General features: G+C 43.5%; 1 protein-coding gene across 3 annotated transcripts in view; it reads left to right on the top strand.

The window, feature by feature from the left end:
* The window catches only part of LOC146834959 (sterol carrier protein 2-like), a 467,321-nt gene that overhangs the window by 56,474 nt on the left and 383,212 nt on the right, over positions 1-27,635 (top strand). For 2 of the 3 annotated variants that reach the window (XM_085602602.1, XM_085602604.1), the window contains exons 2-3: positions 14,580-14,637; positions 20,854-20,925. In XM_085602602.1, the coding sequence (XP_085458728.1) occupies positions 14,580-14,637; positions 20,854-20,925 (130 nt within the window). Of the gene's footprint in view, positions 1-3,798; positions 3,818-14,579; positions 14,638-20,853; positions 20,926-27,635 lie in introns of those variants that run through there. The other variant, XM_085602603.1, reaches the window with a different exon arrangement.

The raw sequence follows: 27,635 nt of genomic DNA, 5'->3' as shown, positions 1-27,635 counted from the left end.
CAAACAGCAAGAAAAACAAAACCATCATATATGCAGTGAACCTTACAAAACCTGAATGAAGATAAACCTAGAACCTAGTATTGAAGTCCTCATAAAGAGGACATAATCCCATCACCCCCCGTGGTGGCATGCTTCATCATATGGGATCTCCTCTTAACCAAACCTGGTTTGGCTAAGGAGCTACTACTCCCAGGATGTATCTAAGGGAGGAGCTCGCGGATGTTTTGAACTACGCTAATGAAATGCGATCTCCTAAATATCGATGAGGCTAGCCTAAGTTGGGTGAGACCTTTGGTTAAAACGATGCCCACGTTCCTTCAAGATACCAAGGACGTCTTGAACATGCTACCTGGTATCGATTTCAACATTGAGACTGACTATTTAGTCAGTTTCGATGTGGAATCGTTGTATACTTGTATCCCACAAGATGACACACTTGAAGCGATTAGATCGCTTTTGGATAACATCGTTGAACCACTTAGTTCACCTGTTCCTTTCATAATGGAGTGTGCCAGGCTGGTTATGACGGGAAAAAAAATTCAGTTTGAAGACCGGTTTTTCCTTCAGATCTCCGGTACTTCAATGGGCAGCGTTTTTGCCCCCAGCCTGGCCAATCTCTATGTCCATCTCTTCGAGCAGAATCATGTGTTCATGCCAACTAATCCTTTTCTTGATTCCATCAAAGTATGGAAACGTTACATCGATGACGTTTTGGTCATATGGAGAGGAGACGATGTCTCTCTCATGGCTTTTCATTAGTGGCTCAATGACCAAAACGTCTTCCTCAACATTACTGTTGAATTTAGCAAACTGGGATTGGCTTTTTTGGACCTGTGGATTTTTCCTACAGAGTGAGGCCTTGGCAGTGAACTGTACACAAAATCCATGGCAAGAAATTCTCTGTTGAAATTTGATAGTTTCCATCCGAAGGGACTAAGGACAGGTCTGCCATTTGGCCAGTTTCTTCGGTTGAGAAGGAACTGTTCTACTACCGAAGCTTTCACCAAACATGCCAATGTCCTCTCACAGAATCTCAAACTCAGAAACTATCCATCTAAGCTAATTAAACAGTCTTTTAAACGAGCAGCCAATAACATTCGGGATGCTCTTTTGGAAGTCGCTGTTCCCAAAGCACCACATGAGAGATTGACTTTTGTGAACACCTTCAGTACATCCTCCAATCGAATTCAGAAGATCGTGCAGAAACATTGACGAATTCTGAATACTGGCCAAGTAAAACTGACTTTCCCTCTGTTTTCGTACAAAAGGGGTAACAATTAAGGGTGGGCGTAGTTCGCGAAGTAGCACTTCGCGAAGCTACGCAAAGTGAAGTTCGCACTACGCGAGCTACGCGTAGCACTTCGCGAACTGCGAAGTAACATGTTCGCACTGTGCAAGATGTTGTTTTCAATGATTGCACAGTGCGGACAAGCAACCGGCACTGTGCAATCATTGAAAATGGCATCTTGCACAGTGCAAGCTGTAGTTTTCTACTGCTCGAGTAGATTTTTACTCGAGCTGCAGCTTTCTCAACGCGAACTGGTAGTTTCTCATCGCGAGCGGTCGCGAGCATACGCGACCCCTCGCAATGAGAAACCTTACCTTCTCGCGTTGGGAATCTCGCCGGGAGGTTTATTTTCCATGCTCGCGATCGCGAACAAGGAAAAAGTCTCGCCAGGATGTCATTTTGCTTGCTCGCGGTCGCGAGCAAGCAAAAAATGACCGCAGCACTACGCAACACTACGCTACGCGTGTTCGCACTGTGCTACGTGCAGTTCGCGTAGTGCGAAGTAGCGCGAACTTCGCAAACTACGCGAGCGTAGCGTAGTGCTTCGCCCAGGCCTAGTAACAATTTGCGTGATGCCATGGTCCATACCAGACCTCGGAGCGTACCACCAGTTGTTGCCAATCCTTTATGGAATCTTCCACCGGTTAGGGGACATTATCCCTGTGGTGGTTGTGTGGTTTGTGCGCAGACAGCACATACTACTGAGATTAACATTGGTCTTGTTAAACCGTGGAAACAACTGTGTCACACTAATTGCAATAGTGAGAGGGTCGTGTACCTTACATAAGAGCACCATTCAATGCAAGAAGGCATCAACGAGACTGACTAACCATTTTTTGGATTGTAATCACAGTCCTAATCAGATGTCCTGGACGGTACTTGAACAACCCTTTATTCCTGCGCACGTTACTGATGTATCTAAATTTCTTTTCAATAAAGAACAACGTTGGGTGTTTAAGTTACAAAGTGACCGTGTTGGTCTGAATGACTCCATACCATGGTCCTATTTGTAGTGGTTTACCGTTAGTTGGTTGCATTGACGAGATGTACTATGACTTCATCTGTACATTGTGATCTTTCATTAGCTCTCAAGTAGCTTGTAGTTAAGTGGCAGTGATTACATTAGGCAGCCCCGTGGATATTGTGCACAGTCTGCTGTTATATGTTTTCATGTTTGACATCATGCATAATACCATCAGATGCTCCCCTTTATACTAGTGATTTGGTTAGGGGGGTTTTTGGTTTTATCAGCCATGTATGCCCATATCGGGACCAATACTAATTCGTGGGTTCCCTTACACGATATCGGCATGATTGTAGGAGTTCTTTGCCCTTGAAAACTCAGTGTTGTTCTCCTGATTGTTTTCGGGCTTTCTATGAACTGGCCGGAGGGTTACAGACGGGTTAACTACATTTCCCAGACTTCCCGGGCTCTCTTTTACGTCATCAATAGGGGCCTTGTACTTTGCCACATACGCGCTACGTCATTACGGTACGCTGCGCGATTAGGCGCTTTTGGTGCTATTTTACCCTGCTGCCGGCCGACTACTGGTTGCCGCCGCCAGCATCCAGGAAGGAGGTTCAGGGCAGCGACGGAGAGGTGAGATACTCCGTGTATATGCACCTCCTGACTTTTGCCGTTTTGTTCTAATCACTGCTTTTTCCAGCCACTGCCTCTATTTTCTAATTGCGGTGGGTGGGTTGTTCTTAATCTCCCTTTACGATCTTTGGAGATTTGCTCCAATTACTGACGTTTGGTATTGTTGCTGCACTATCGGCAGCGTGTATCTGGCTGCGGGACTGGTCTCGAATCCATGGTGTTTTCTTTTCCTACTACCGCCCGATTCGCTATCAGTGTAGACAGTCCTTGAGGCTGTTTTGATACGTTAGTTACGCACTTCTGAATATGAGTCAAGTACGAACTGCTCTGGATGTATCTATGAAGGTTATGTGTTCTTACCATGCAAGAGAATAATACGCTGACACTTTGGGCTCAGGGTTGTTTTCTTACTATCGCCTTTTTTTGGTTTCAAGGTTGGCAGTTCAATAATATTTATGTGAACGAGAGCCCCGCATTTTCGGGCACCAGCACGAATTATCCTAATTTGATATCTAAAGGGTACCCGCTTATGGCATTTAGTAAGGGTTCACGTTGGCACTATGGTTGAGTTATCCAATGGTCCCTCTATATATACATTCTATTCCTTTCATGTTGAGTGTCTTTACGTGAATCAGTTGAGAGGGCGACAGGCTTCGCTGCCTGTTACACCTCTGGTGCATACATTTTTCATTATACTAGACCCTGTTTTTAATTGTTTCTTTCACAGAGCGTTGCCTCACGCCCTGAGTTGCTACCAGGAGCGGCAGGCTTAGCCCCGATTTAATTACGGGTAAGACCTATATGTGGTTATTTGACATTTTTGATATGTATTGACTATAAACCTGTATGAAGTACATTTCCTAGTTACTAATTGTTTCTTTATGTTTTCTGTTTTGTCAAATTGATACAGGCACTTACCATCTTGACCGGTAGGATTTCAAATTTTTGTAATTGATCCTGTGGTACAAGGTTGGTTGTATCGTTTCACTTGTCTATTTTTAGACACCAATTCACGCCAGTGCTCACTCATGCACTAGCTTACAGTTGCAGTAGTTTTGATAATTTGGTCCTAAAGAAAGCCTTGATCATAATTTCGTGATCTGTTATGGCTGAAACATGTAGACCTTTTTCTGTTTTTTTGTAAAGCTCGCTCGTTAATTTGATCAGACCGCGCCACTACTCTGTTTTTAAGATTGGCACAGGGACATCCTCAATTAAAACTTTTTATGTTCCTGTAGTCAGTTTTATATCACTTAGTTTCACACTGCACTTTAGGGCTTCACCCAACTTAGGCTAGCCTCCTCGATCTTTAGGAGATCTCATTTCATTAGCGTAGTTCAAAACATCCGCGAGCTCCTCCCTTAGATACATCCTGGGAGTAGTAGCTCCTTAGCCAAACCAGGTTTGGTTAAGAGGAGATCCCATATGATGAAGCATGCCACCACGGTGGGTGATGGGATTATGTCCTCTATATGAGGACTTCAATACTAGGTTCTAGGTTTATCTTCATTCAGGTTTTGTAAGGTTCACTGCATATATGATGGTTTTGTTTTTCTTGCTGTTTGGTTTTTCATACCCCTGGACTTCTATGTATTTATATTGTTAGTAGGGGGACTCAGTCCGGGTTGGTTGTGTGTTCCCTCAGACCCTATCGCTTACTTGGTTTTCTAAAGTACCTCATGACTAACCACATGCGGCATATTTACAAAAGTGTGTTTGCCTAATAACGGCTGTACAGTAGAAGGGGGTGGGCCCATACTCCGTGCCCTACCTGGGGTACTGCGAATCCCCTGTGAATGTGATTGAATCATTGGCCCAGAAGATACTCCCGTTCCCCCTTCTGGCCTATGTGGGCTGTGCATGACCTGACTAATCCCCCCTTGTTGTAAACTAAACTCTTTAATGGAGGCTACAATTTTAGAGCATTTGTTAAGCAGGTCAGCAACACAGGTATTTAAAGTCTCAACAATGTCTTTAGCGATGCCCACCAATAATGGTTCTAAACGTGAGGTGATTATGTCTTCTAGTAAGTCTGCCGTGAGAATCCCTAATGACTCCTCGGTAGATTGCGGAGCTTTGGGGGTTTTAGGGCATTTCACGTTCTTTTTCTTACTAGGCGTTACAGTTCCTGCATTACCCTGGGCCAAATGCCCCTGTTGAACATCCACAACCTGAGTTAAATTGACAAGATAACTAACTATGGCGGGATTTGACACAACCACCACCGGTTCCAGAGGTATACTAGGTACTACCACACAATCCGTAGGTTCACAGGGCAATGTAGGGGGTACCAAGCCAAGTTCCTGTTCAGCATTAGCAATTTCTTTAGTTAAAGCCCCAACAGCAGTTGACAGATAGGAAATAATGCAGTCCGATTTTCTAGCAACCTTCGCTTTGTTCCCATCCCCCTCCACAGTCACAGCTTGTTTGCGCTTACCCATAGCAGAAAGTTGGGGGGGTGGCCCGGCCCGACCTCCTCCGGCCTCTGATGGCCGTAGACGGCCCGCCCTTTGCCCAGGCTTAGCCCGGCGCTCGTCCGCGCGAAGCGGGAGGCGCGAGTTGTAGAAATACGTTCCCCGGTATCAGAGGGCGGGACCTCCGCTGCCGGTGCTGCCCCTCAGGCTCCTGGGGCATGTAGTTTCAGCCACGGTACTTTCGCTGAGCCCCCAAGTGCTGGCGCTGCGTCTCCCGCGAAGCGGGAGGCGCGAGGTGTAGAAATACGTTCCCCGGTATCAGAGGGCGGGACCTCCGCTGCCGGTGCTGCCCCTCAGGCTCCTGGTGCATGTAGTTTCAGCCACGGTACTTTCGCTGAGCCCCCAAGTGCTGGCGCTGCATCTCTCGCGAAGCGGGAGGCGCGAGGTGTAGAAATACGTTCCCCCGTATCAGAGGGCGGGACCTCCGCTGCCGGTGCTGCCCCTCAGGCTCCTGGGGCATATAGTTTCAGCCACGGTACTTTCGCTGAGCCCCCAAGTGCTGGCGCTGCGTCTCCCGCGAAGCGGGAGGCGCGAGGTGTAGAAATACGTTCCCCGGTATCAGAGGGCGGGACCTCCGCTGCCGGTGCTGCCCCTCAGGCTCCTGGGGCATGTAGTTTCAGCCATGGTACTTTCGCTGAGCCCCCAAGTGCTGGCGCTGCGTCTCCCGTGAAGCGGGAGGCGCGAGTTGTAGAAATACGTTCCCCGGTTTCAGAGGGCGGGACCTCCGCTGCCGGTGCTGCCCCTCAGGCTCCTGGGGCATGTAGTTTCAGCCACGGTACTTTCGCTGAGCCCCCAAGTGCTGGCGCTGCGTCTCCCCCTTTAGTTGTTATTTGTTGTGTAGTGCAGATAACCTCTTTAATCCAATTCTTAGTTTTGCACAGACTCCTCATCTCTTTTTCAGCTAAATGTGTTTCTTGAAGGATTAGAATTTGTTCCGGGACATCTTTTAAATACTCAAATATCCTTTCCATCCTATGTTTAACCCTCAACCCATTTAGGTTCCATGTCAAGACCCTCAAATATGTATGATCACCTGAGGCCTGTGTCATCACTGACTAAGATAAATGGTGCAATTTTATGAGACTTTATATGGCGAGTTGGACACATTTTTTTTCTTTTTTTCCCCCATGCTTCCCACCTAGTGCAATCCCCATCTCCTCCCTCCTCCCACCCTAGTGCTCCCCTGGAGAACACCCACTATTTCTCATATGGCCCTACCCTGGCCTTTGAGGCTGTCCTTCCTTTAGTCCGGACGGTTATTAGTTTCTTAAGTAACTCATACCGAATGATGATTAAAAGTGAACTACTAAGGTTGTTGATAAAGTTGCGTTCCTTCTCTCAAACCATCAGTTCATTATTCTTGAGCTGTGATATGGTGAAAAAATGTTTCTGCCTCCTCCACCCGTCTGAAAGTATGCATTTTATTTTTAAACATCACTTTTAGTGTTGCTGGGAATTTTAGTTGGGCCGTTGCGCCTGACTGTCTGAGGGGTTCTAGAAGCTTTCCTAGCTCCCACTGTTTAGATGCGGTTATGGATGAGACATCAGAGCGGATTTGGAAAGTGAAATTAGAATCTTTCTAGGTCTGGTCTTATTCGGTCTCAATCTAAAAGGATCTCTATGCACCCTTTGAATGTCTGCCAAAAGGACTTGTTCTGAACATTCAATATTAGTTGTTTGCTTAATCAATTTTACTACAAATTATTTTATATTATCACCTTCGACCCCCTCAGGTACTTTGAGTAAGCGAAGATTCTTCCTTCGTTGGACATTCTCTATAGATTCCAGCTTATCCTGTAGGCTGGCTTCTTGTTCTTTTATTTTTTTTAAGATATTTTATATTTTCATCCACTTTTGTTGTTATCTCGGCCACCGTCGTCTCCAATGCTGCCGCTCTGACTGTTAAAGAATCCAGCTTCTCTTCCATTTTTCTCCAAAAAAGTTTGATTTCAGCTTGGTTTTTTTCTGAGACCTGAATCTATTCCTCATCTCCTCCGTTAGGGCCTGTAGGAGATCTAAGGTTGACCGCTGAGTGCTTGAGCCCCTCACTTTTTCCCCTGTTGTTTCATATCAATCCTTCTCCTTTCCCCTATCTTGAAAATCAGTTAGAGAGGTCCGATCTTTTTCCAGATTTGACAAGTTATTTGACGAATTATTGGCTGTGTCTTGTATCCCAAACCCCCCTACTTTATTTGCTACTGAGAGGTCTGCCAATAGCTGAAACTTATTAGGAGTTAATATGCCCTCAGAATATTGAATCCGCTCAGTAGACTCTACCAAATTACCGGCACTGCTTTCTTTAGACATACTCTCTAGCGGTTTAAGTATCAATGTATTTGGCAGTACCTTAAAATAATCCCTTAATGAGGGGGTAGGGTTTATTGTATTTTTCCTCTGATCCTGAGTTGACTTCTTTTTTGCCTTAAGTTTAAGATTACATTTTCCAAAATTTGTTTGAGTCTTGCAATTGGGGGAAAGATTTGCAGGAAGGGCTTTACAAGTTAAAACTCTAGAATCGTCTGTTTCTGCGACCTCTGGTGACCCAGAGAATAAGTTGTGTCCTGAACTCATTAGCGTGTATCGTGGTGGTAGTTTAGCGGCTAATCCCCTCTTTTTCCCTAAAGAGCTTCTCTTAGACCGGCCCCCCTTGCCCTGTTCAACAGATAAAACACTTACTTGTTGTTGTGGGTGTGTGTCAGAGTCTAATTCCTCCAAGGGGGGTCACTTGTGCCCTGCTACTCTTCAGATTGCTTCTTGAGCTGTCAGATTTGCCGCGTGCAGCTCCTCTCCCTCTACTGCCATGAACGGGAAGCCTTGCCGCTGCCCTCCGTCCCCGACACAGCTCCAGGGCCGCCCGAGACCGGAAGGCAATGCGCTCCTCCCGACGCTCTCTCCCTCGATCCTCCAACAATGATGCCACGTCCGGGGTGGCTGCAGCAAGCCCCGCCACCACTACCACACTCTTGGGGGAATATACCGCAAAGAAACACTGGAGAAGGCAGTGCTTCGCGTCCACTCCCTCAACAGCAGGACTCGGAGGAGATCCGCTCAAAGACCCGCTAACCACCGGATGTTGTGGCTTCAGGGCACGGGAGTCTTCAAATCGCGATCAGCCCTATGTATCCTTCTAATTACTGAAGACACAGCAGTCTTTCGTCCCAAATGAAGAGTGGCATCAGACTTGCGCCATGTTGAAGGGGCAGAACCACGGGAGTCAGGCAGCGAGAAGCCTCCTCACCAGTGCCTACGATCACTATCACAATAGGCTGCCTGTTAGGAAGCGTCTTCCAACCGGGCTACTAGGATCAACACCCAGCGCGCCTCTCTGCCAGCTATGTATTCTCAACTTCTGGCTGCGACTTAGTGTAAGTTTGCCTTCACTAACCTTTAATATTCATCTATACATTTCGGGTTTTGATCGGGGAAGCCAGGCCTGTGTCTCCTCCTGAAAATCTTTGGAGTGGGATAAGGTTTAATATGCATCTCGCACTGCCTTGTATCTTGTATCTTTTAGTTGCTCCTTCTGAACTGGGTGTATATAGTCAGTGCCTACGGCTTTCGCCACCCTTTTGCCACCCTCTTGCCTCCCAGGCAGACTCCAGCGGTCAGGGTTTTGTAGCGTTACTCCCAATCATGCAAGTTAACACCCCAGACAATCCCGCTCGGAGCTGCTCACCCTTCCGGCGCCTCGCTCACCGGAGTTTCTGCGTCACCAGGAGCCGTCGGGATTCAAGGACCAACCTCCGCCGTCCACGATCTGGGGCTCTTTAGGTTTGTGCGTTTCAAAAGTCTTTCAGTCGGTCAAAGACCAATATTCATTATGAGACAAAGCAGCCTTTCGCCCCAGCTGAGGCATGGCGGGACTCGAACTCGGACGAGGTCCGCACGGAAACCCGCCCACAATCCGCTGGTAAGATGATTAACAATAATCCTCGGTTTCCTTTCCAAAATTTGAATTACATCCTAAATTGTATCCTGATTATGCCCACAGCTTCAAGACATATATTTCTCATATCTCACATAAAGTGCCGGTATTGCGCTTCACTACGCAATGCTAAAACCGTCCAGACCTCGGGAGCCTCCGCGACCCGCTAACCGCCGGCTGCCATGTTCTCCCCAAGAACGGGCTTGATTCTTATTATACATGGAGCAAACGTTTAGTCTAGTAAATAAAGAGTTTTTTGTGAACAGCAGAAATTGTGAACTTGCATATTTGAAGGTGATCTCTTATGTGATAATGAAGAAAAAGGCAGCTCCATAAGACAAACGATATTTTGCTAGGATAACACGCTTTTTGAGATCAGTTCACGGGTCAAGTATAGTACAGTTAGGTTGAGTAGATTATTCAAGTTACTAGACCTGCAAGGCTATAAACGTTTTATGATTTTTCGCGCCCTGGTAAATTGTAGCAAGGGGTAGGTGATAAATCTTTCCTATTAAGACGAGATGTAGCTTGATGACCACCCTGGAGGCTGGATTGTAGATGACTAAAATAGGTTTAATTAGAGTAACTATGAGACCAATAGCACACCAGGTTGCGAGCTCCCAACTGTCAACAGCTAAGGAACTCAGAACCAGGAATGCTGTGACTGCACTCTGGAAAAGGAAAAGCAAGCTCTTAATGCAGTGTGAGAAACAATATATGCACAAAGTAAGTCATCAAAGAACAACAAAATTACGACGTAGAGCTTGGAACAATACATGCAGGTAAACGAGGATTAACAAGGGCATACCACATCTTCCCCTTCTAACACAATTAAAACAAATATTGAAAAATTGAATCAAACCAAGATGGAAGACCTTCTGCACCTTTCCAAGGGACACTGAATTTATTCAGAACCCTTTCAAAAACTCTGAACCTTGAGAAACACTCCCACTGCGAGTCCTGAACAACTTCATTATCAGTGGTAAAAGAAGAGGCACTACTACAATTGATTAACTCATCAGATACATTAGTATGCTTTGCTTCATATGAATCCCTAACTGAAAACAGAACAAGTATCATCTATATTCATGCCATCAGGTAAACAATCACGTGAAGTGACATAATTCCCAGTACTATTCCTCAAGTCCATATGACACAGAAAGATGCCAAAGTAGTCCTACAAACTATGAGCGATGATCATGCTCGGATTATCAGAACCAAAATCCAAATTGCGAACCAACCATCATCTACCATCTTCCAAAAGGATGGAACATTGAGCATACCTCTTCACCTTTAAAGGTACATAATATTTGAGGTGAGTTTTATATCCTTTAAAATTAATTTAACAAAACCCATGAGCCAGGTTTGATATCATGTTGCTTAGGCTATGTCAACTATCCTAAAAATCCTTTCTACTATCCTGACCCGCACTTGCTCTTCCTTTGACAAATCATTTACATCAGCCTGAGCAGACACATGGGCATCCATCCATGAAGATGTAAGTTTTGTTCTTGAAGTGCCTCCCCTTACCAAGACTAAAGGGCTGACAGCTATGGTGGAATGAGGAGTGTTATTAGAAGCTCAAAGTTCCTTTTTAAAGGATGCATCACATCCAGATTGTTAGCCAAAGCCATCTGCACTCCATCTTGAAGCACTGTGTAGACCCTTTCCACTAGTCCGATAGTTTGTGGGCTGTGAAGAGGAACTATATAATGTTGAATCTAATTCTTTCTTAGAAACAACTCCATCTTTTCAGATATAAGCTGAACACCGTTATCTGACACTATCTCTACGGGTAAGCCCTCAAAGACAGACATATTGCTTAGGAAATCAATCACTACATCAAAGGTAGTGGCCCTAGTAAAATGTCAGTAAACCCAACATGAGAAACAATCACTTAATACAAACATGTAATGTTATTCAAAGAAAGAGAAAGGAAGACTCTAGACAAATCAACTGCTACCTTTTCTTAAGGGTTCTCAGGCAACTCTACCGTACAGAAAGAGATATTGGAGGTACACCAATACTTACTAGTTTGCAAGCACTTTTTACAATGTGCTACAAAATCATCGATTTGAAAGGCCATCAAAATGTTTACCTTACATTTTTTTTAGTTGCATCAGAACCTATATGTGCACTGGGTGCTCACTTAATCAAATTCAATCTCAAATCAGTAGGGGAAAATATTCTCCTGCCCCCAGCAAATTTCCAGGCTCAATTCACAATTCAGAATAAATATGAACAAAACTATGTAAATGTCCCTTCATCTTATTCGATCAGATCAGACCATACCTCCACAACATACTTCCAGGCCTCAACTAAGAACTTCTAACTCTTCAAAGCCTCCATTCATTCACCATCATTTACATTTCCTTTGGAAACTTCAATACTGTTCTCATCACTCATTATGCACTCATCATAAATAATCTTTTCTCATAAATAATCCGGTAGGGGTAATGTGGACAAACATTATCCACTCATATTCACTCTTACAGAAACAAATCTAACCTCCAATGTGTACTCGTGCAATTTAGCAAAAGTCTTCTCACTGTAGCCGCAGCATTGGCAGACCTGTAGTCCCCAACTTATACATGAGTGACTTATGATCAGTGCAAAGTATAAAATGAGTTTCTTAAACATATGATTTGAACTTTTCGTCCCCCATGAGAATGCCAGGGCCTCTCTCTTGATGGTATTGTACCTCTTCTCCGCGTCCCTCAAAGTTTGAGAAGCAAAATCAGTTATGTTTTTTAGATCCATTGGCATTCTGGCACATCAACATATCAGTTCCTACTCAACTTGGATCAACTGTGATGATGCACGTATGCTATCAAGCAGACACTTTGAGAGCAACATGACACCTTCTCGTAAGGAATCTTTATTGTCTAGCTACCAAGCCACTTAATAACACTTCCATAAGCAGTGCTGTTGCCATCTTTGTCTTGTGCATACTATGTTACTAATTACTATCTTTTACATGGGTTTGTTTTTATCAAAACCACTATTCTTGTTGTTCAAACAGACTCTGACTGCACCAGCTCTGGGGAAGTCAAATTAAAACCATTATAAATGTGTTTCGCACTCGGGGGCAGTGGGAACGGTGGACATACAAAGCTATATTAGAGCAATAAAAGATAATCTAGTACAGGTTCAACACAACCCTTAGGCCCTGATTACAGGTGGGCTAATTTCACCCTCAGCAATAACTGTGGAGTTCCACAAACATCAAAAACAAGTGTTTCAGGACCTAATATTTTCAGGTCCCTGAACTCAGTGACTCCACGACTTGAGACACTGGACCTCACTTTGCTGTTGCAGAGGATGTGGGCATCATCACAGCATGGTCCGACTGGATCCTTGCAGCATCCCAAGGACGCAGATGCCCCCCACACAGGAAGGAGGCTGCTCTTCTGCCTCCCAGTATTCAAAACCCAACCCTTCTCTTCTTGGTAGTCCTCCAAGAGCTCAGAGTAGGTAGAAAATGTCTGCGGTTTTATGCCCATGGTCTTTCCCTGCCTGCTGGATGTTGGGACAGAACTGGACGTAAGTGTGGGCCGAGATGTTTGGGCCTGGATACAGCTAACACCCCTTCTACCTAGGTTCTTTCAGGGTGAGGTCACAACAAAAATAAATCAGGATCCGGCTAAGCTAGACAATGGAGGGTGGCCTGTTATGGACCAAGGGCCTGCAATCAGTAAATCATCTCGGTAATATACACCTCTGGGAAGGGTGAATCCTAATGATTTGTCATAGAAACCACTTGATAAAAGCTGCACTTGTCTTGTTAGTTTCTTGTGAAGGGAACATGGTCTGCAAGTTATAACCGTGGTGAAGCAAGGGAAGAAATAGACCTATCTAGATTTACGTTGGCTGATGTTATCTTGAGAGATCCTAGGTTTTGATGATTGTTGATTGCTATGATTTTGTGCTGGCAGTATAATGGTGCCCGATTACAAAGGTGTCCTTGATAGAGAGAAGTGTATTCTCAAATGTGATGCTTTTTCTGCTGAGTGTATTTATGTTCATGGAATAATATGCTATGGTTGCATCTTTATAAGGTCTGTAATGATGGGGCAGACCACTCTGATAGAATAATCTATTGAGTCAGCTTCTATAACATAAGGCCCATGGAAAAGCTAGTACAACTATTTAGGTCTACTGGTTTTAGAATCCTAAGACTTTACAGCCTTATGTCATTTGGAGGAGACCAATTCTTGAACCGCTTCAGTGTGCTCCAGGTCCATAGCCACATGCTATTCAGCAATTATGTAATACAAAACCCCCACTCTTACCTGATTAAATCCTCACTTTGGGACTCTGGTACATAAACGATGAACACTTGACCTCTTCAACACTTCTGAAATCGACTGACTGTGATCCATATAGGAAAAAGAAAACATAAGGGTGTCATACATATGGCCTTTCAGGAAACTGATCTGAAGCTGTGCAAATATTCAAGTAGAAAACCAGCTTGAATTTTGCACAAGGTGATGGGCATCCCCATGTTCTTATAATCCCCAAAGCGAGTGACAAAAGCTATCATCCACGTATCTTCTAGTTGTCTAAGGACTAAACCTCCTGTTCAAGTTTGTGTACTTTGTATTCTCATGAACTTGGTTAACTGATATGATTAGCCATAGTAGAGGATAGCGATTTCGACTGCTGTAGCATTCATTATTTTTCTGTAGTCGTATTACGATCAAAGGTCCGTCTCAATTTTTTTAATGCAGATTGACGCCCGTACGCTAGCTGTTGAATATAGGATCAGAAACTTCTTGAAGTTGTAAGCAATTTGTTTTTTCTGTTAAGGGTTTTCTTCAGCAGTAATCACACTGGGTGCCCCACTGTGACTGTCAGAAAAGTAATAGGAGCAAAGGGATTTGTTGCGGTTGTTGATTACATTTCATTTTAGCCTTCAAACAAGCAGTGCTCTTAGAATATAAGTTTACAGTTTACAGCCTTTATTTCATTTAGGAGAGAATCCATGAAAGCTGTGCATATAGTGAGATTGTAAAATATAGCCAGAACATGTGTTAAAAATATATGAACATGATCTTTCTTGTCACCAGCCACGAGCCAGCACCATCACCTAGAAAACATGTTTCTACTTAAAATTGGTTATTCATACAATGTAATGGTCAACTGGGTGTTCAAAACACCAATGAATTTGAAAAGGCCCCTTAAGCTGAATATTACAGTCAAAGAAATTGTGAATTTGGAATTGGAATTTCACCCAATTGATCGATGTATCATTGTAAATTATTAAAGTCTTATGTTTTTTTTAATGTGTAGTTTGAAAAACCTGGGAGACGCGATGACTTTGACTACCCTGAAATGGCAAAAGAAGCAGGTAATGACTTTCAGAAAGCTTGTATGCCCAAAATTACTTGTATCATTGTCTTTTTTCATACACATGGCTGTACCACATGCACTGTTTTAAATCATTCATTATAGTGAAATTCGAAGCAACATTTAGAAATACTGAAAGTACACATTTATAGACTGCCCTGATCGAGTCATGTTAATTTTATTGAAGTTGCATAGTGCACCACATGCTCCTGATAGCCATTTGATAGCACATTGTTGGCGGACGGTAAAAGATAACTAAAAGGAGTAGAGTTGATCCAATCTTGGAAAAAGCTGCATTGGAAGCTAGCATTGACCAGGCCATTCAGTCTGGCGTTGGCTTGCCATCCTTTTGTCTTTGGTCCAAAAAAATAGAATAAAAAAAAAAAGACAGAAAGTGTACTCGCCCCTTAAAATTCATTCAGCCGAACAAAATTCATTGAATATTCCATAGAAGTAACTTATACAGTAACATAAAATAGATTGTGCAAGTTGCAGTAGAGTGCCATAACATTATATCATTTAATCTTGATCCACCTCCGCTGACACTCAAATCCACTCAGAGGTAGTAAAAATGTAGTCATTAGTTCCTAGGTTTGCGACAACTTTTTCTATTGCTTGCTAATCTCCAGAATCACCATCTCAGGGCCATAGATATCACAGAACTGATACTACCACTCTAGCAGTTGTGAGGTATTTTTTTCAACCAATAACTTGCTAAGACTATTGCTGCCATCACTAAAACAGCAGTATATGAAAGGGATGTCTGCACAGTATAATGGCAGCGGGTATTTGTTGAATATATGTATCAATTAATGTACTTATTTTCTTTAAAAAACGGTTTCCAAAAGTTCTAAATTGTTCCACAGGTGATAAAGATATGCGCCATGTCTTCTCCTGGATCATATCCGGAAAACCGGTTAGCTCCCGGTCTCCGACCCAATTTATGCAGCCTTTTTGGAGTATAATACATATTTTGAATATGTGTATAATTCTGAACTTCTAACCAGGATATATATACATTTTTTATGACAATTAGAGATGCCAGTAATTAGATCTCACCTCAAGATCGGCATAGACCTCTTGCGTAGCTCAACGGACAATAGAGCAGCAATGTGCTGCTGGTTGTCATCCTGGCCATTAATTAGCAGCTAATCAACACAGTGCATAAATTCCTTCCGTACAGTAGATGAAAATAAGTCAAGAAGCGGATTGGGTGAGACAGACAGCCCTCCATTTTTAATTTCTTGTGATAAAAATGATCACATATGTAAATACTTAAAACCCAGAAGTAGGGGTTTGAAAATTGAGATTGAACAGTAGGTTACCAGCAAATAACTGACCTATACTTTGCACTTTAGTGCAAAACCATTGTTTCACTAAAGTGTCATGCGAGCAAATGGGTGATTGGGATTGTGCCAAAGTGTTGTATAAATTGTGAGCTTTGGTATTAATAATTTCTTTGACATAATATTCCAGATATATGCATGTATGGACAGCATTTTAAATCTGTTTTTTTATTTTTTGTTTTTTAAATAGGATTGATTGAAGAATCCAGTATTGCGTAGCAAAACTCAATAGAAAGGCCTTAGAGGCCAAGGGACATTACTCAATTCCCATACCTTGGGACAATTGTGCTGAAAAGGATGCCCATTAATAGAATTTTAAAGATTAAAGAGCTCCCCCCCTTTAAATTGGACATGTAGCTGGGTCAAAGCATAATGTACTCTGTTATGGCTCCAAACAAACCAGGACAGTTCTATATTCTGAAACAATTAATTAGGTTTCAAAACTGGCAGTGCATGAAAGAAAAATAAGAATTTAGGGATGATTGTCACTTTAATCACAATACCGTCCCTGAATGCTTAAGGAAAGTCTGTTCCATTTGGCCAGATTGTTTAACATTTTTTGAATGAGCCGGTCGTAGTTCAAATGCAATGTATCCGCCTAGTTTGTTTAGACTCTGAAAGGTAGTCAACTTCTATGTAACAGTTTTTTTTTTGTCAATAGTTTTTTTCTCTGTGGTTTTTACAAGGCATTGCAGTGGGAGCTGCCGGGCCCCTGCCATTTTCTGTTGCCAAATACCACACACTGCCAAAGGCTTAACTGGCAATGGAAGCAATTCCTTTATCTGTGGATGTGTACCTTGTGAAAGTGCTGAATGCTATTACTCATAGTGAAGTTAGACAGTGGCTGCAGTGAGCAGACCGACTGCCCCACTCTGTATGCTGTAGTGGGTGTAAGGAAATTGTGATTGGCACAATAACAATCCCGTTGATGAAGAGGGATGGCTGAAAGCCCCTCTGGTATATAAGTGTACTAAAATCAAAAGGTCTTGGCTAACACCAGATTTAAAAACAAACACAAGACTGAAAAGAAGGGAGCACATTGACCCTGTAGATCTCGACTCATTCCGTACCTTCACAGTTTCAAACTGTGCCTTGTTTGTGTCCTGCACACTATCCACTTCCCCTGGCCATGTGCCCATTCAGGATGACACTCTATATCTAGACTGCACTTTTGTACTGGAGCTCTATTGTCCTCCATGTTAGAAATCCGCTTACCTTTAAATGTTAACCGAAGTCTGAATTGGAGGATTTATTCTGTAACCTACATAATATTTTAACTGTTGTGCAGTTCTTTACGTTTAGCATATAAATTACTGTGCACTTGTCCGTGGTAGCAAACTGTCTTTTTCTCCAGGGTACAGGAATTAACACCTATGGACTATTTCGTTTGCAGCACGTTCTACGTGAGTTCACTCACTCCCTTTCTTCACTTGTTTACCCTATGTACCACAGAAGAACCTGAATGCTAATCAGTCATTTATAATTGTGTGAAGTATGCCCCGTCTTATTTCAACAGAGCTTTAGAAATGATATCTGCAGAATATCGCTTGGGGTGAGAGGCATTGGTGAGTCCAGGATCAATGAGAAGGCAGTTGGTGTTAACAAGCCTTCCTGGCAATGTTGTTCTCCACTCTACCTGGGGAATAAAGATACATTTGTTTATCCACCTGCCTATTGTTTACTTCTTCTGCTGTGGTAGTGGCAACAAGTTACTTTGGACTAATCTCCTGCCTCCAGCCATGTACAGAGAGCAACTGGAGGTGGTGAGCCCAGGAAGAATCTTTCTCCTCACTGTACCTTCAGAATGAATTGACACCTGATTGTCTGTCCTGAGAGTGCAGTGAGTGTAGTCTTTGCTGACACCACCGTGCTGTAGACCCTGCCATGTTACAGGACTGTTTGTGATCTGGTGAATGTGACAGCATGAGGTTATCTGTCTGGTCTGACACAATGATGCCGCCACCCCAGTAACTGAGCCGAGGGGCACTTGAGCAAGAGGATTGGAAAGCATTATAGAAGATAATTGAGCACGTGATTCTGGAGAAGAAAAAGCTGTGTGGAGCAGCCCCTGTATAGTAACTCAGGAAGATCTACGGCACAGGTGCGCTCCTGGGACGTAGCAGTAGATGTCAATATTGAGTAAGAAGGATATTTGAAAGAGGGTCATAAGCAGAGAGCAAAAGATGGGTGCCTCAAACTCAAAGGTGGTTGCACCAATGACTATTCAGTGCTCAGATGAACACTGGACCACATCTTCTGGGACTGTGGGTGGTGTACATTACAGAGGATAAAACGTGAACACCCACTTGTCACAGAAGAATTTGTTAGGAGGTGACTGTGTGCAAAATGGTGAAGCTAATGGCAGTAGGGCAAGCAGCTGCCATCATGATGTCAGTATGTCCATTACCAGTAGAATATACAGCCTAATTTGCTCAAAGTTAGTGCATTCATTTGTTGCCACACTGAAGAAGAGAAATGTAAACCTGAAGTATCTTCTGCTTAGATGTGCTAGGACTATCTTGCTGAGGTGACTCCTTATGCTAACGTATGACCAGAGATTGAGTATTGGACAGGCTAACATGTGGGCGCTTAGCCTTTTGATCTGACCGCCTTTTTTCGTTTCACTTATTCCCTTCAGCCCTCTCAGTGGTGTGCTCCTGCTCTGAGTGTATGTGCCTCATTGCAATGATCATTGATGAGAGTCCATGGCAGCAAGTTACTAGAAAGATGATGTGTTCTTTTTTGCACCCACTTACTAGTATGGCCTGAGGTTTGGTATTGTTTAACCTGCTAACAATTCTTGATCCCACATCCGGTTTTCTTTTGAGACTTGGGGAACCTTCTTTCAGTGGAAAGACTACAGATGATAATTCTTAACATACTAAAAAGTGATTTGGGGGGTGGGGGCCTTCCTACTGACCTTACCTGGGTTTAGGAAAAACAAAATACGTGGTACTTACCTTCACCTGTACTTGATGAATGGTGAATGGACAATGCTAATGGCTATGAGGATGCAGAAAAGAGTTTGGCGGTATAATTCTTGACAAAGCTGAAGTGTAATGCCAGAAAAACACACATTTTAAACCAAATATCGGAGATGGGTACACCTTAGGCAAGTAAGTGCCCACTGTATATGGTTTACCAGCCATGTGAGATGTTGTATCCTTAGTTAGTTCTTTAGTGATCCTCTTATGATTAGAATGGGTAATCAGAAAATTCAGTAATGCCTTCAGCTCTCGTGGAATCCAGTTCTAGAGAAGAATGTAAGGTGCCAAAATCCCAGTATGAGGAATGTGTCAACATTCCACGAAAATAGCATTTTCCTTCACTACGACCCTTTTCTTTGCATCTGTAGCACTCATTGTCAAGACTACCACCATATACACTCCTTCAACTTGAGGATTCCGATCCTACTGTGCGATAACCAAATTTTTAGCATATTTCCTTCCTCTCACTCTTCCATAAATTCTACCATGTCCTACATTTACCTTAACCCATGATGTAGACTGCTCTACACTTAGAGCAGATTATGTGGAATGAACAGAAATGTACAGCAATTTGATGAAGAGCAAAATTAATGGCCATGATTAAATTTATGTTATGTTGTATTTTATGTTGATTTATATAGAACGCTAATTTCACGAGGGTATCCAGGCGTGGGAGAAGGGTTTTAAAAATTGTGCAAGGCGCTGCAGTGATGAGGATGAAATCCCTTACAGACTTAATGTGTTTGAGAGGTTTAAGAGTTTACAATATGCTTGTGGATTCATGGTCCACACTCACCTTAACTGTTGAGGTTTCGCGCACAAGGAACTTTGAATGCTAGACTACAACATTTTTTTTCCAGTGGTTGATGGGGGGCTAAAGTTGGATGGAAGGTTTAGTGCTAGACCATCAACGAGTTTAGGGTCAACTGTAAGCAGTGAAGGCATGGAATGTGATAGAAATGGATGAGAGTTTAAATGTTGGGTTTACACCATTAATGTACCTTAAAAGTAAATCTCAAATCTTAAGGTAATAAACAAAAGGTTATGTTGTTGGAGGAACAAACTCTGATGAGTATCCTCAGTATCTGGAGGGACACACTCTGATGAGTATCTTTAGAATTAGGAGGCATGGACAGTGAAAGAATGGAGTACAAAAGTACATGCTATGTGCTTGTGATAAATACGTGAAGGGTTGTGTAGAGGAAGCCAGGGATATGGGAAAGTGCTAGAGGAAAAGTCCTGGTGTAAAAGACAAGATTAAGACTTCAGGTGTTTATATGGTAATAGGATTAATGACAAGTCAGATTTGAAAGGAGAGATGATCTGGTGGGGGTGCATTTTCAAAACAGTCAATTTTGGGCGCTTATGGTGAGGGATCTGGAACACACAATCAGCTCCTAATTTCTGCCAGCTTGTAATCAATGAAGCTTTAAGATCTTTTTTGTTTCCCTAACTTTTCTTCTCCTCTTTTTGTACCTGTGTTTCACTTTTCTTTATTTTTAAGTACGATTGAGGGGGGGGGGGGTCAGCAGGTTAGAGTGTGAGGGATCGAAGGTTGTGGCTTCATAGAGATGGCTGCTGGAGCTACTAGTCTGCCTGAGGAACTTGTATTTTATCCGTCTGCAGGCGGTGAATAAAGACGCTCCTTCAAACAACCTAGTTTGTCTGTACTACTTCCATTGTGGCCTTTACACTTTTTGTTAAGGTGGGTAATACAGGTTTACTGAAAAATGATGATAAATAAGTTGAATGTAAGACCACATTTTGAAATTGAGATACAAAATGTTCAAAACTTGTCTAGATATTCTGTTTAATTATATGGGCTCCACATTCCTCTAATTTTTGTGATTTTCAGGTTTCCTTACATTTTACTTTTGTCTACAGGGCAGAAGGCTTTAGCAGATGCTGGAATTTCATATTCTGAGGTGGAACAGGCCTGTGTGGGCTATGTATATGGTATGACTTACTTACTCTTTCCTTATGTCCCACTTGTGTGTCCATGCTTACATATGAATGCTAGCATTTATACTGCTTGCTTCTTACTGTTGCTTTTTAACTATGTCATAAAAGTGTAGGTGAGAGTTCATTTCTGGCCAACGAGCACTTGTTGGGATTGCAGTAGGCGGCATGGCCACATTTAAAACTAAACTTGTATGGTCTCTGTTTGGGGTATGTAAAGGTCAAAGTTAATAAAAGTTTTAAAAAAGTAATGTTTCTTGCTATGAGTACCCCATGCAAGATCCATGGCTTGTCCATCCCTGACCTAAGGCCAGCTGCACAATCACCAGAACTTTCTTAGTCTGCCTTGCTCTTTCACAGCACCCGTGCACCTTGTGCGATTCCCAGATACATCCCCAGGCACCTCTGACCAGATGATGGAGATGTTGAGACAGTGTTGCAGGCATCCACACGTTCTTGTAACAAAATGCCTTTCTGGGACATAGCGGAGTAGGAAAACACCATGGGGGTTGGTGGTCAGCTTTCACATTCACCCCAGCAAATCAGCCAATGTCTTGATACTGCACCCACCTTTGAAGTTTCTTCACTTTGCTGGACTGCACCAGACTTGTAAAAAGCGTTGCCCATCCATAGAAAGGAATATAATAGATTAATTTATGACTTCATTCCAATATTTGTATTCACTAGTCCTTTAAAACTGAACATGCCATTACCAGAAGTGCAGTCCCACCCTTCCTTCTTTGCAGTAAATTCAATTTCCATCAAATAATAGATAATGAGCATTGTGTACAAATGATTAGTTTGTATTACTGAATATGTTACATTTTCATATATTCGCAATCATGCAGATCCAAATTTCTAATGCCACTTTCTTTCACATTTCTCTCCAGTCTGACTAATATTTATCTAGTTTTCACTTGCTGTCTACATCATTATTCAAAAAGGCATACAATTATGTTGGACTTAATTCTTTGGTTTCCCTTCCAGCTGCATGGTCTGCTCTCACAGGTTATACAGCATTGTCTCTTCCTTAATATATATATATATATACCAAAACATGACTGTAACTGAGCGTGTTTCCGTAATGATATTTGAAACTATAGTGTATTTGTATGAAAAAAACTGAGCATCCTTAGCTAGCTGACTTTGTATACTAAATTCCTCTCGGCAGCTCCATTCAGTGTTAGTTTTATCATTTATATGTCTAAGTCAGTGATTTTTCTATTTTCTATTTTCCAAAAGTTAGCTGTCCTTTATAAACATAAAATACGCAATCCCATAAACTAGGCAGTCCTATCAGGTTTGTGCATCCATAGGAATTGTATAATTTTTGATTTCAGCTTCTTAAAATTATTTACTTGATAAGTCAGTCATAGTTGACTACTTAAGAGACCATATTGGGAAAGAACTGAAACCTTGATGTAATTTATTCTGCCTATAAGTGATATTTGAAGGTTACTAATCCTCTTGCGATTCCTTTATAGTTAATATATCTTGTCAAAATTTAAGACAAATGCTAATTCTGTTTACTCAGCTCTCCATAGCACCAATCAAAGAATTGCCTTAACTCGCTTTTTAATGGGGCCCCTAATCTGTGTGTGAGACTACAGACACTAGGAGAATAGGTCTCCTAGTCTCTGTGGGATGGTTTATAAGAAGTATTTGTGTCTTATCTTTAATAGCTGAATACCCAAACCAATTTTCATTCTTATTTTCTAACATCATAACAATCGTTCAAGAACACTGAAGCCTTTTACAGTAGACAAGAAAATGATAAAATGTTAGGAAAGCTACCATACATCTGACATAAGTCTTTTTACATCTGTATTTATCAGTAGCTTTACGTCCAGATGCTCTTTATTATGGTATATGCAAACACAACAGTTGATGGACAGAATGCAGAACAATGTTATACATTCACCCCAGTACAGAGATCTGGGCCTAAATCCATCGTTTTTTTTGCTCACCATGCCACCCCAGTTTAGACCTGGCCATATGCAAATCAGTCTTGACCCTGTGCCTCATGGGAACAGTCCAGCCCGAACTGCCAAGCCAGGTCCTCCCTGGACCGGAAACAAGCATCCAAGGACCGGTTTCGGGGTTTCACCCCTCTTCAGCCAGGATAGCTTGATTCCAGTGGCATGGAGAGCACGGGACTCACGTCTGAGCATACCCGTCCCACTCGGGGTGACAAATGCAAAAACAACAGTTGATGGACAGAATGCAGAACAATGTCATACATTCACCCCGGTACAGAGATCTGGGCCTAAATCCATCGTTTTTTTGCTCACTACGCCACTGGAGTCAAGCTATCCTGGCTGAAGAGGGGTGAAACCCCGAAACCGGTCCTAGGGTGCTTGATTCCGGTCCAGGGAAAACATGGCTTGGCAATTCGGGCTGGACTGTTCCCATGAGGCAAAGGGTCAAGACTGATTTGCATATGGCCATGTCTGAACTGGGGTGGCGTGGTGAGCAAAATAACGATGGATTAAACCCAGATCTGTGACTGGGGGTGAATGTTTTGCCAATGTGCAACATTCCGTCCATCATCTTGTATGTTTTGCTTTATTATGGTATAACATAAGGGACTTAGCAGTAAACATTTGAACAGACACTGTTCTGACTGCTCCCATTCACTAATAAAGTTGTCCTAGTTGTTTTATATGGTTTTATAATAACCTTCCGCTATCCTAGTGAGAAAGTTCATTCTCTGCTTGAAGACCCTTTTTTCATTCAGTTTAGTCCGTGAGTTAATTTCTTCTTTACCAGTGACCTGATAAGTCACTCTAGAAATCTTGTAAGCTCATATTGTTGCATACATTTTATAGTTTTTAAGGAATATTGTGCAGGATGCTACACCAACTATTGTTTCTCCCAGGTTTGTGAAATATGCAAATATTTGCTAGTCACCAAGAGCCTGGTACCTCCCGATCTTTGTGTACCAATTATTTTTACCCTTTTAACCCCTATTTCTAACCTTCTGTCTTCATATGACATGTCTTCTGTTAACCATTGAATATGTATTTCTTCTAAAGCAGATATCCCCTTTCCCATGTCCACTTTCTGCTGAGTCCTCTTTCTACCATACACCAATATATATTGTATTACCTCCTCTCTAACTACCTATTTCAGTGTGTGACTCCAAAAGTAACGTCAACAGATTCCTTATAATATCTGTTCGAAATACTCCTGAGTGATCTGCTGAACACCTCGCCTCAATCTGACTCCTGCAAGAGATGATCAGTTCTTGACCAAGAAGAACCTGATGTATGACTGTGTCTGTCTGGCCCTCATAACTTCATTCTGTCATAAATGTACCAAGCCAAAAACTGCTGTTAAATCTTGCAATATTCTCTGCACATTTATCATATATTGCTTGGTATCCTCTTTAGATAACTTATCCTTATGATATTGAAGAGGCATAATAAATTCACATTCTAAATGGGCCTTGTTCCTTATGAATGGTAAGGAATATGCTACTTACCAGTATGCATCTGTTCTTGGCATGTAGAGCTGCAGATCTATACACTGTGCATAGATCGCCATCTGGTGTTGGGCCCGGATGTTTGCAGTTTGTTTTTCTTCTTGGACAGTCTTTGGAAGTCACGAGTTCGGTGACTCCTCCTTCGGTCCGTACTGCGCATGGGCTTCTGCTCCATCCTCAGATTGTTTTTCGCCAGCAGGGAAAAGATGGAGCGTAGTGATAATAGTGAAGAAACCCATGTGTGTTGTATCTAAATAAGATAGGCTGGAACGGATACAGGTAGCCGGGGAGGCGGGTGGGCGTGTATAGATCTGCACCTCTACATGCCAAGAACAGATGCATACTGGTAAGTAGCATATTCCGTTTGAGGCATATGAGCTGCAGATTATACACTGTGCATAGATTATATAGCAGTACCCAACCCTAGCGGGGACCACCGGTATCCGTTGCAGTGGTTTGAAACAGTGTCTTTAGTACAGCCTGGCCCGCACTAGCTTGTTGTTTGGAGTGCACATCTACACAGTAATGTTTTGTGAAGGTGTGCGGTGTTGACCATGTGGCTGCTTTGCAGATGTCATCTAAGGGTATGTTCCCTAGAAAAGCCATAGAAGCCCCTATCTTTCTTGTAGAGTGGGCTTTAGGTGGAACAGATAATGTTCTTTTTGCTTTGTGATAGCAAATTTGTATGCACTTTACAATCCACCTAGCTATCCCTGATTTTGAAATGGGGTTGCCTTTATGCGGTGGAGAGAAGGAGACAAACAACTGTTTAGTCTTTCTGAAAGGTTGCGTTCTCTGTATGTAGTACAGTAAAGCCCTTTTAACGTCAAGTGTATGTAGAGCCCTTTCCGCAACAGATTGAGGTTGCGAGAAAAAAAACGGTAATTCCACCGATTGATCAAGATGGAAGGGGGAAATGACCTTGGGCAGAAATTTTAGATGTGTGAGAAGTATCACCTTGCTGTGATGTATCTGTAAAAAGGGTTCTTGTATAGTGAACGCTTGTATCTCCTGTGAACCCACGAGTCTCCTTAGGCGGAAGCCGGGAGTGAGCTTAGAACTTTTAAAATTTGATTGTTGTGTGATACTCTGTAATTTTTTACTTACTCACCTCCTGTTCACGAACAGCGGATCTAGCGCTGCAACGATTCCTTGACATCGCCATTACCGAGGGTGAGGCGCGTCATCTGACACGCCCACCTCAGCTGGCCACGCCCCTCACCTCGACTATAAAGAGTGCGCGCAGCTGGAAAGCGCGACACCTGTGAACCCACGAGTCTCCTGAGGCGGAAGCCGGGAGTGAGCTTAGAACTTTTAAAATTTGATTGTTGTGTGATACTCTGTAATTTTTTACTTACTCACCTCCTGTTCACGAACAGCGGATCTAGCGCTGCAACGATTCCTTGACATCGCCATTACCGAGGGCGAGGCGCGTCATCTGACACGCCCACCTCAGCTGGCCACGCCCCTCACCTCGACTATAAAGAGTGCGCGCAGCTGGAAAGCTCGATACCTGTGAACCCACGAGTCTCCTGAGGCGGAAGCCGGGAGTGAGCTTAGAACTTTTAAAATTTGATTGTTGTGTGATACTCTGTAATTTTTTACTTACTCACCTCCTGTTCACGAACAGCGGATATAGCGCTGCAACGATTCCTTGACATCGCCATTACCGAGGGTGAGGCGCGTCATCTGACACGCCCACCTCAGCTGGCCACGCCCCTCACCTCGACTATAAAGAGTGCGCGCAGCTGGAAAGCGCGACACCTGTGAACCCACGAGTCTCCTGAGGCGGAAGCCGGGAGTGAGCTTAGAACTTTTAAAATTTGATTGTTGTGTGATACTCTGTAATTTTTTACTTACTCACCTCCTGTTCACGAACAGCGGATCTAGCGCTGCAACGATTCCTTGACATCGCCATTACCGAGGGCGAGGCGCGTCATCTGACACGCCCACCTCAGCTGGCCACGCCCCTCACCTCGACTATAAAGAGTGCGCGCAGCTGGAAAGCGCGACACCTGTGAACCCACGAGTCTCCTGAGGCGGAAGCCGGGAGTGAGCTTAGAACTTTTAAAATTTGATTGTTGTGTGATACTCTGTAATTTTTTACTTACTCACCTCCTGTTCACGAACAGCGGATATAGCGCTGCAACGATTCCTTGACATCGCCATTACCGAGGGTGAGGCGCGTCATCTGACACACCCACCTCAGCTGGCCACGCCCCTCACCTCGACTATAAAGAGTGCGCGCAGCTGGAAAGCGCGACACCTGTGAACCCACGAGTCTCCTGAGGCGGAAGCCGGGAGTGAGCTTAGAACTTTTAAAATTTGATTGTTGTGTGATACTCTGTAATTTTTTACTTACTCACCTCCTGTTCACGAACAGCGGATCTAGCGCTGCAACGATTCCTTGACATCGCCATTACCGAGGGCGAGGCGCGTCATCTGACACGCCCACCTCAGCTGGCCACACCCCTGTGACACCCTTCCCCACAGTCATAAATTATGTGTCTCGCTAGGAAGCGCAGCGGACGGGCGCAGCGGGCGCGCCGTCAGCGCGCCGAAGGCGCGCCAAAGGCAAGCCCGTCTGGGCCCGTCCGGGCCCGGACCGAGCCCAGGGCCAGCCCCCCTGCCGGTTCCACCGATTCCACCCGCACGTGTTGGACCAACTCCCAACTTCACCTACTTAATTCCTCCCACTGCTCGGCCACTACCCCCTGCAACCCATACCATTTAGAATCTGTTCCTTTCTATTGCCCTCAATGCAACTTTACTCTCCCGTCCTATCTATCTCGTTCGCCGTTTCATCCCACACCGCAGCTCCCCGCTTCTAACCACCGGACGCTGAAAGCAGGCTTGGTCAACTGCCGGTCCCTCCCCCGCCATGCCAACGACATCTGGATGTCTATTTCCTCTGACGAGTGGGATATTCTATTTCTCACTGAGTCCTGGATCACTGATTCCTCCTCTCCGGACATCCATCTGGCTATTCCACCAGGCTACGACATAAAATGCATTAACCGGGCTGGGGGCAAATCTGGAGGCGGACTAGCCGTCATCCTCAAATCTCATCTTCAGATGACCACTACCAAACTCACCAACATTGGTATAATCGAAGCTTTGTACTTCTCTGTATCTGATTCCGCGGCAGTTATACTGGCTGGCTCCTTAGTGTATAACCCACCAACCGCCGCCTCCCTTTCCCTTACTGCTCTTACCCACCAGC

This window comes from Triturus cristatus, chromosome 4_2 (assembly GCF_964204655.1).
Source record: "Triturus cristatus chromosome 4_2, aTriCri1.1, whole genome shotgun sequence".
NCBI lineage: Eukaryota > Metazoa > Chordata > Amphibia > Caudata > Salamandridae > Triturus > Triturus cristatus.
The sequence above is the reverse complement of the archived record's forward strand: the minus strand, read 5'-3'. Positions and strand labels throughout refer to the sequence as shown.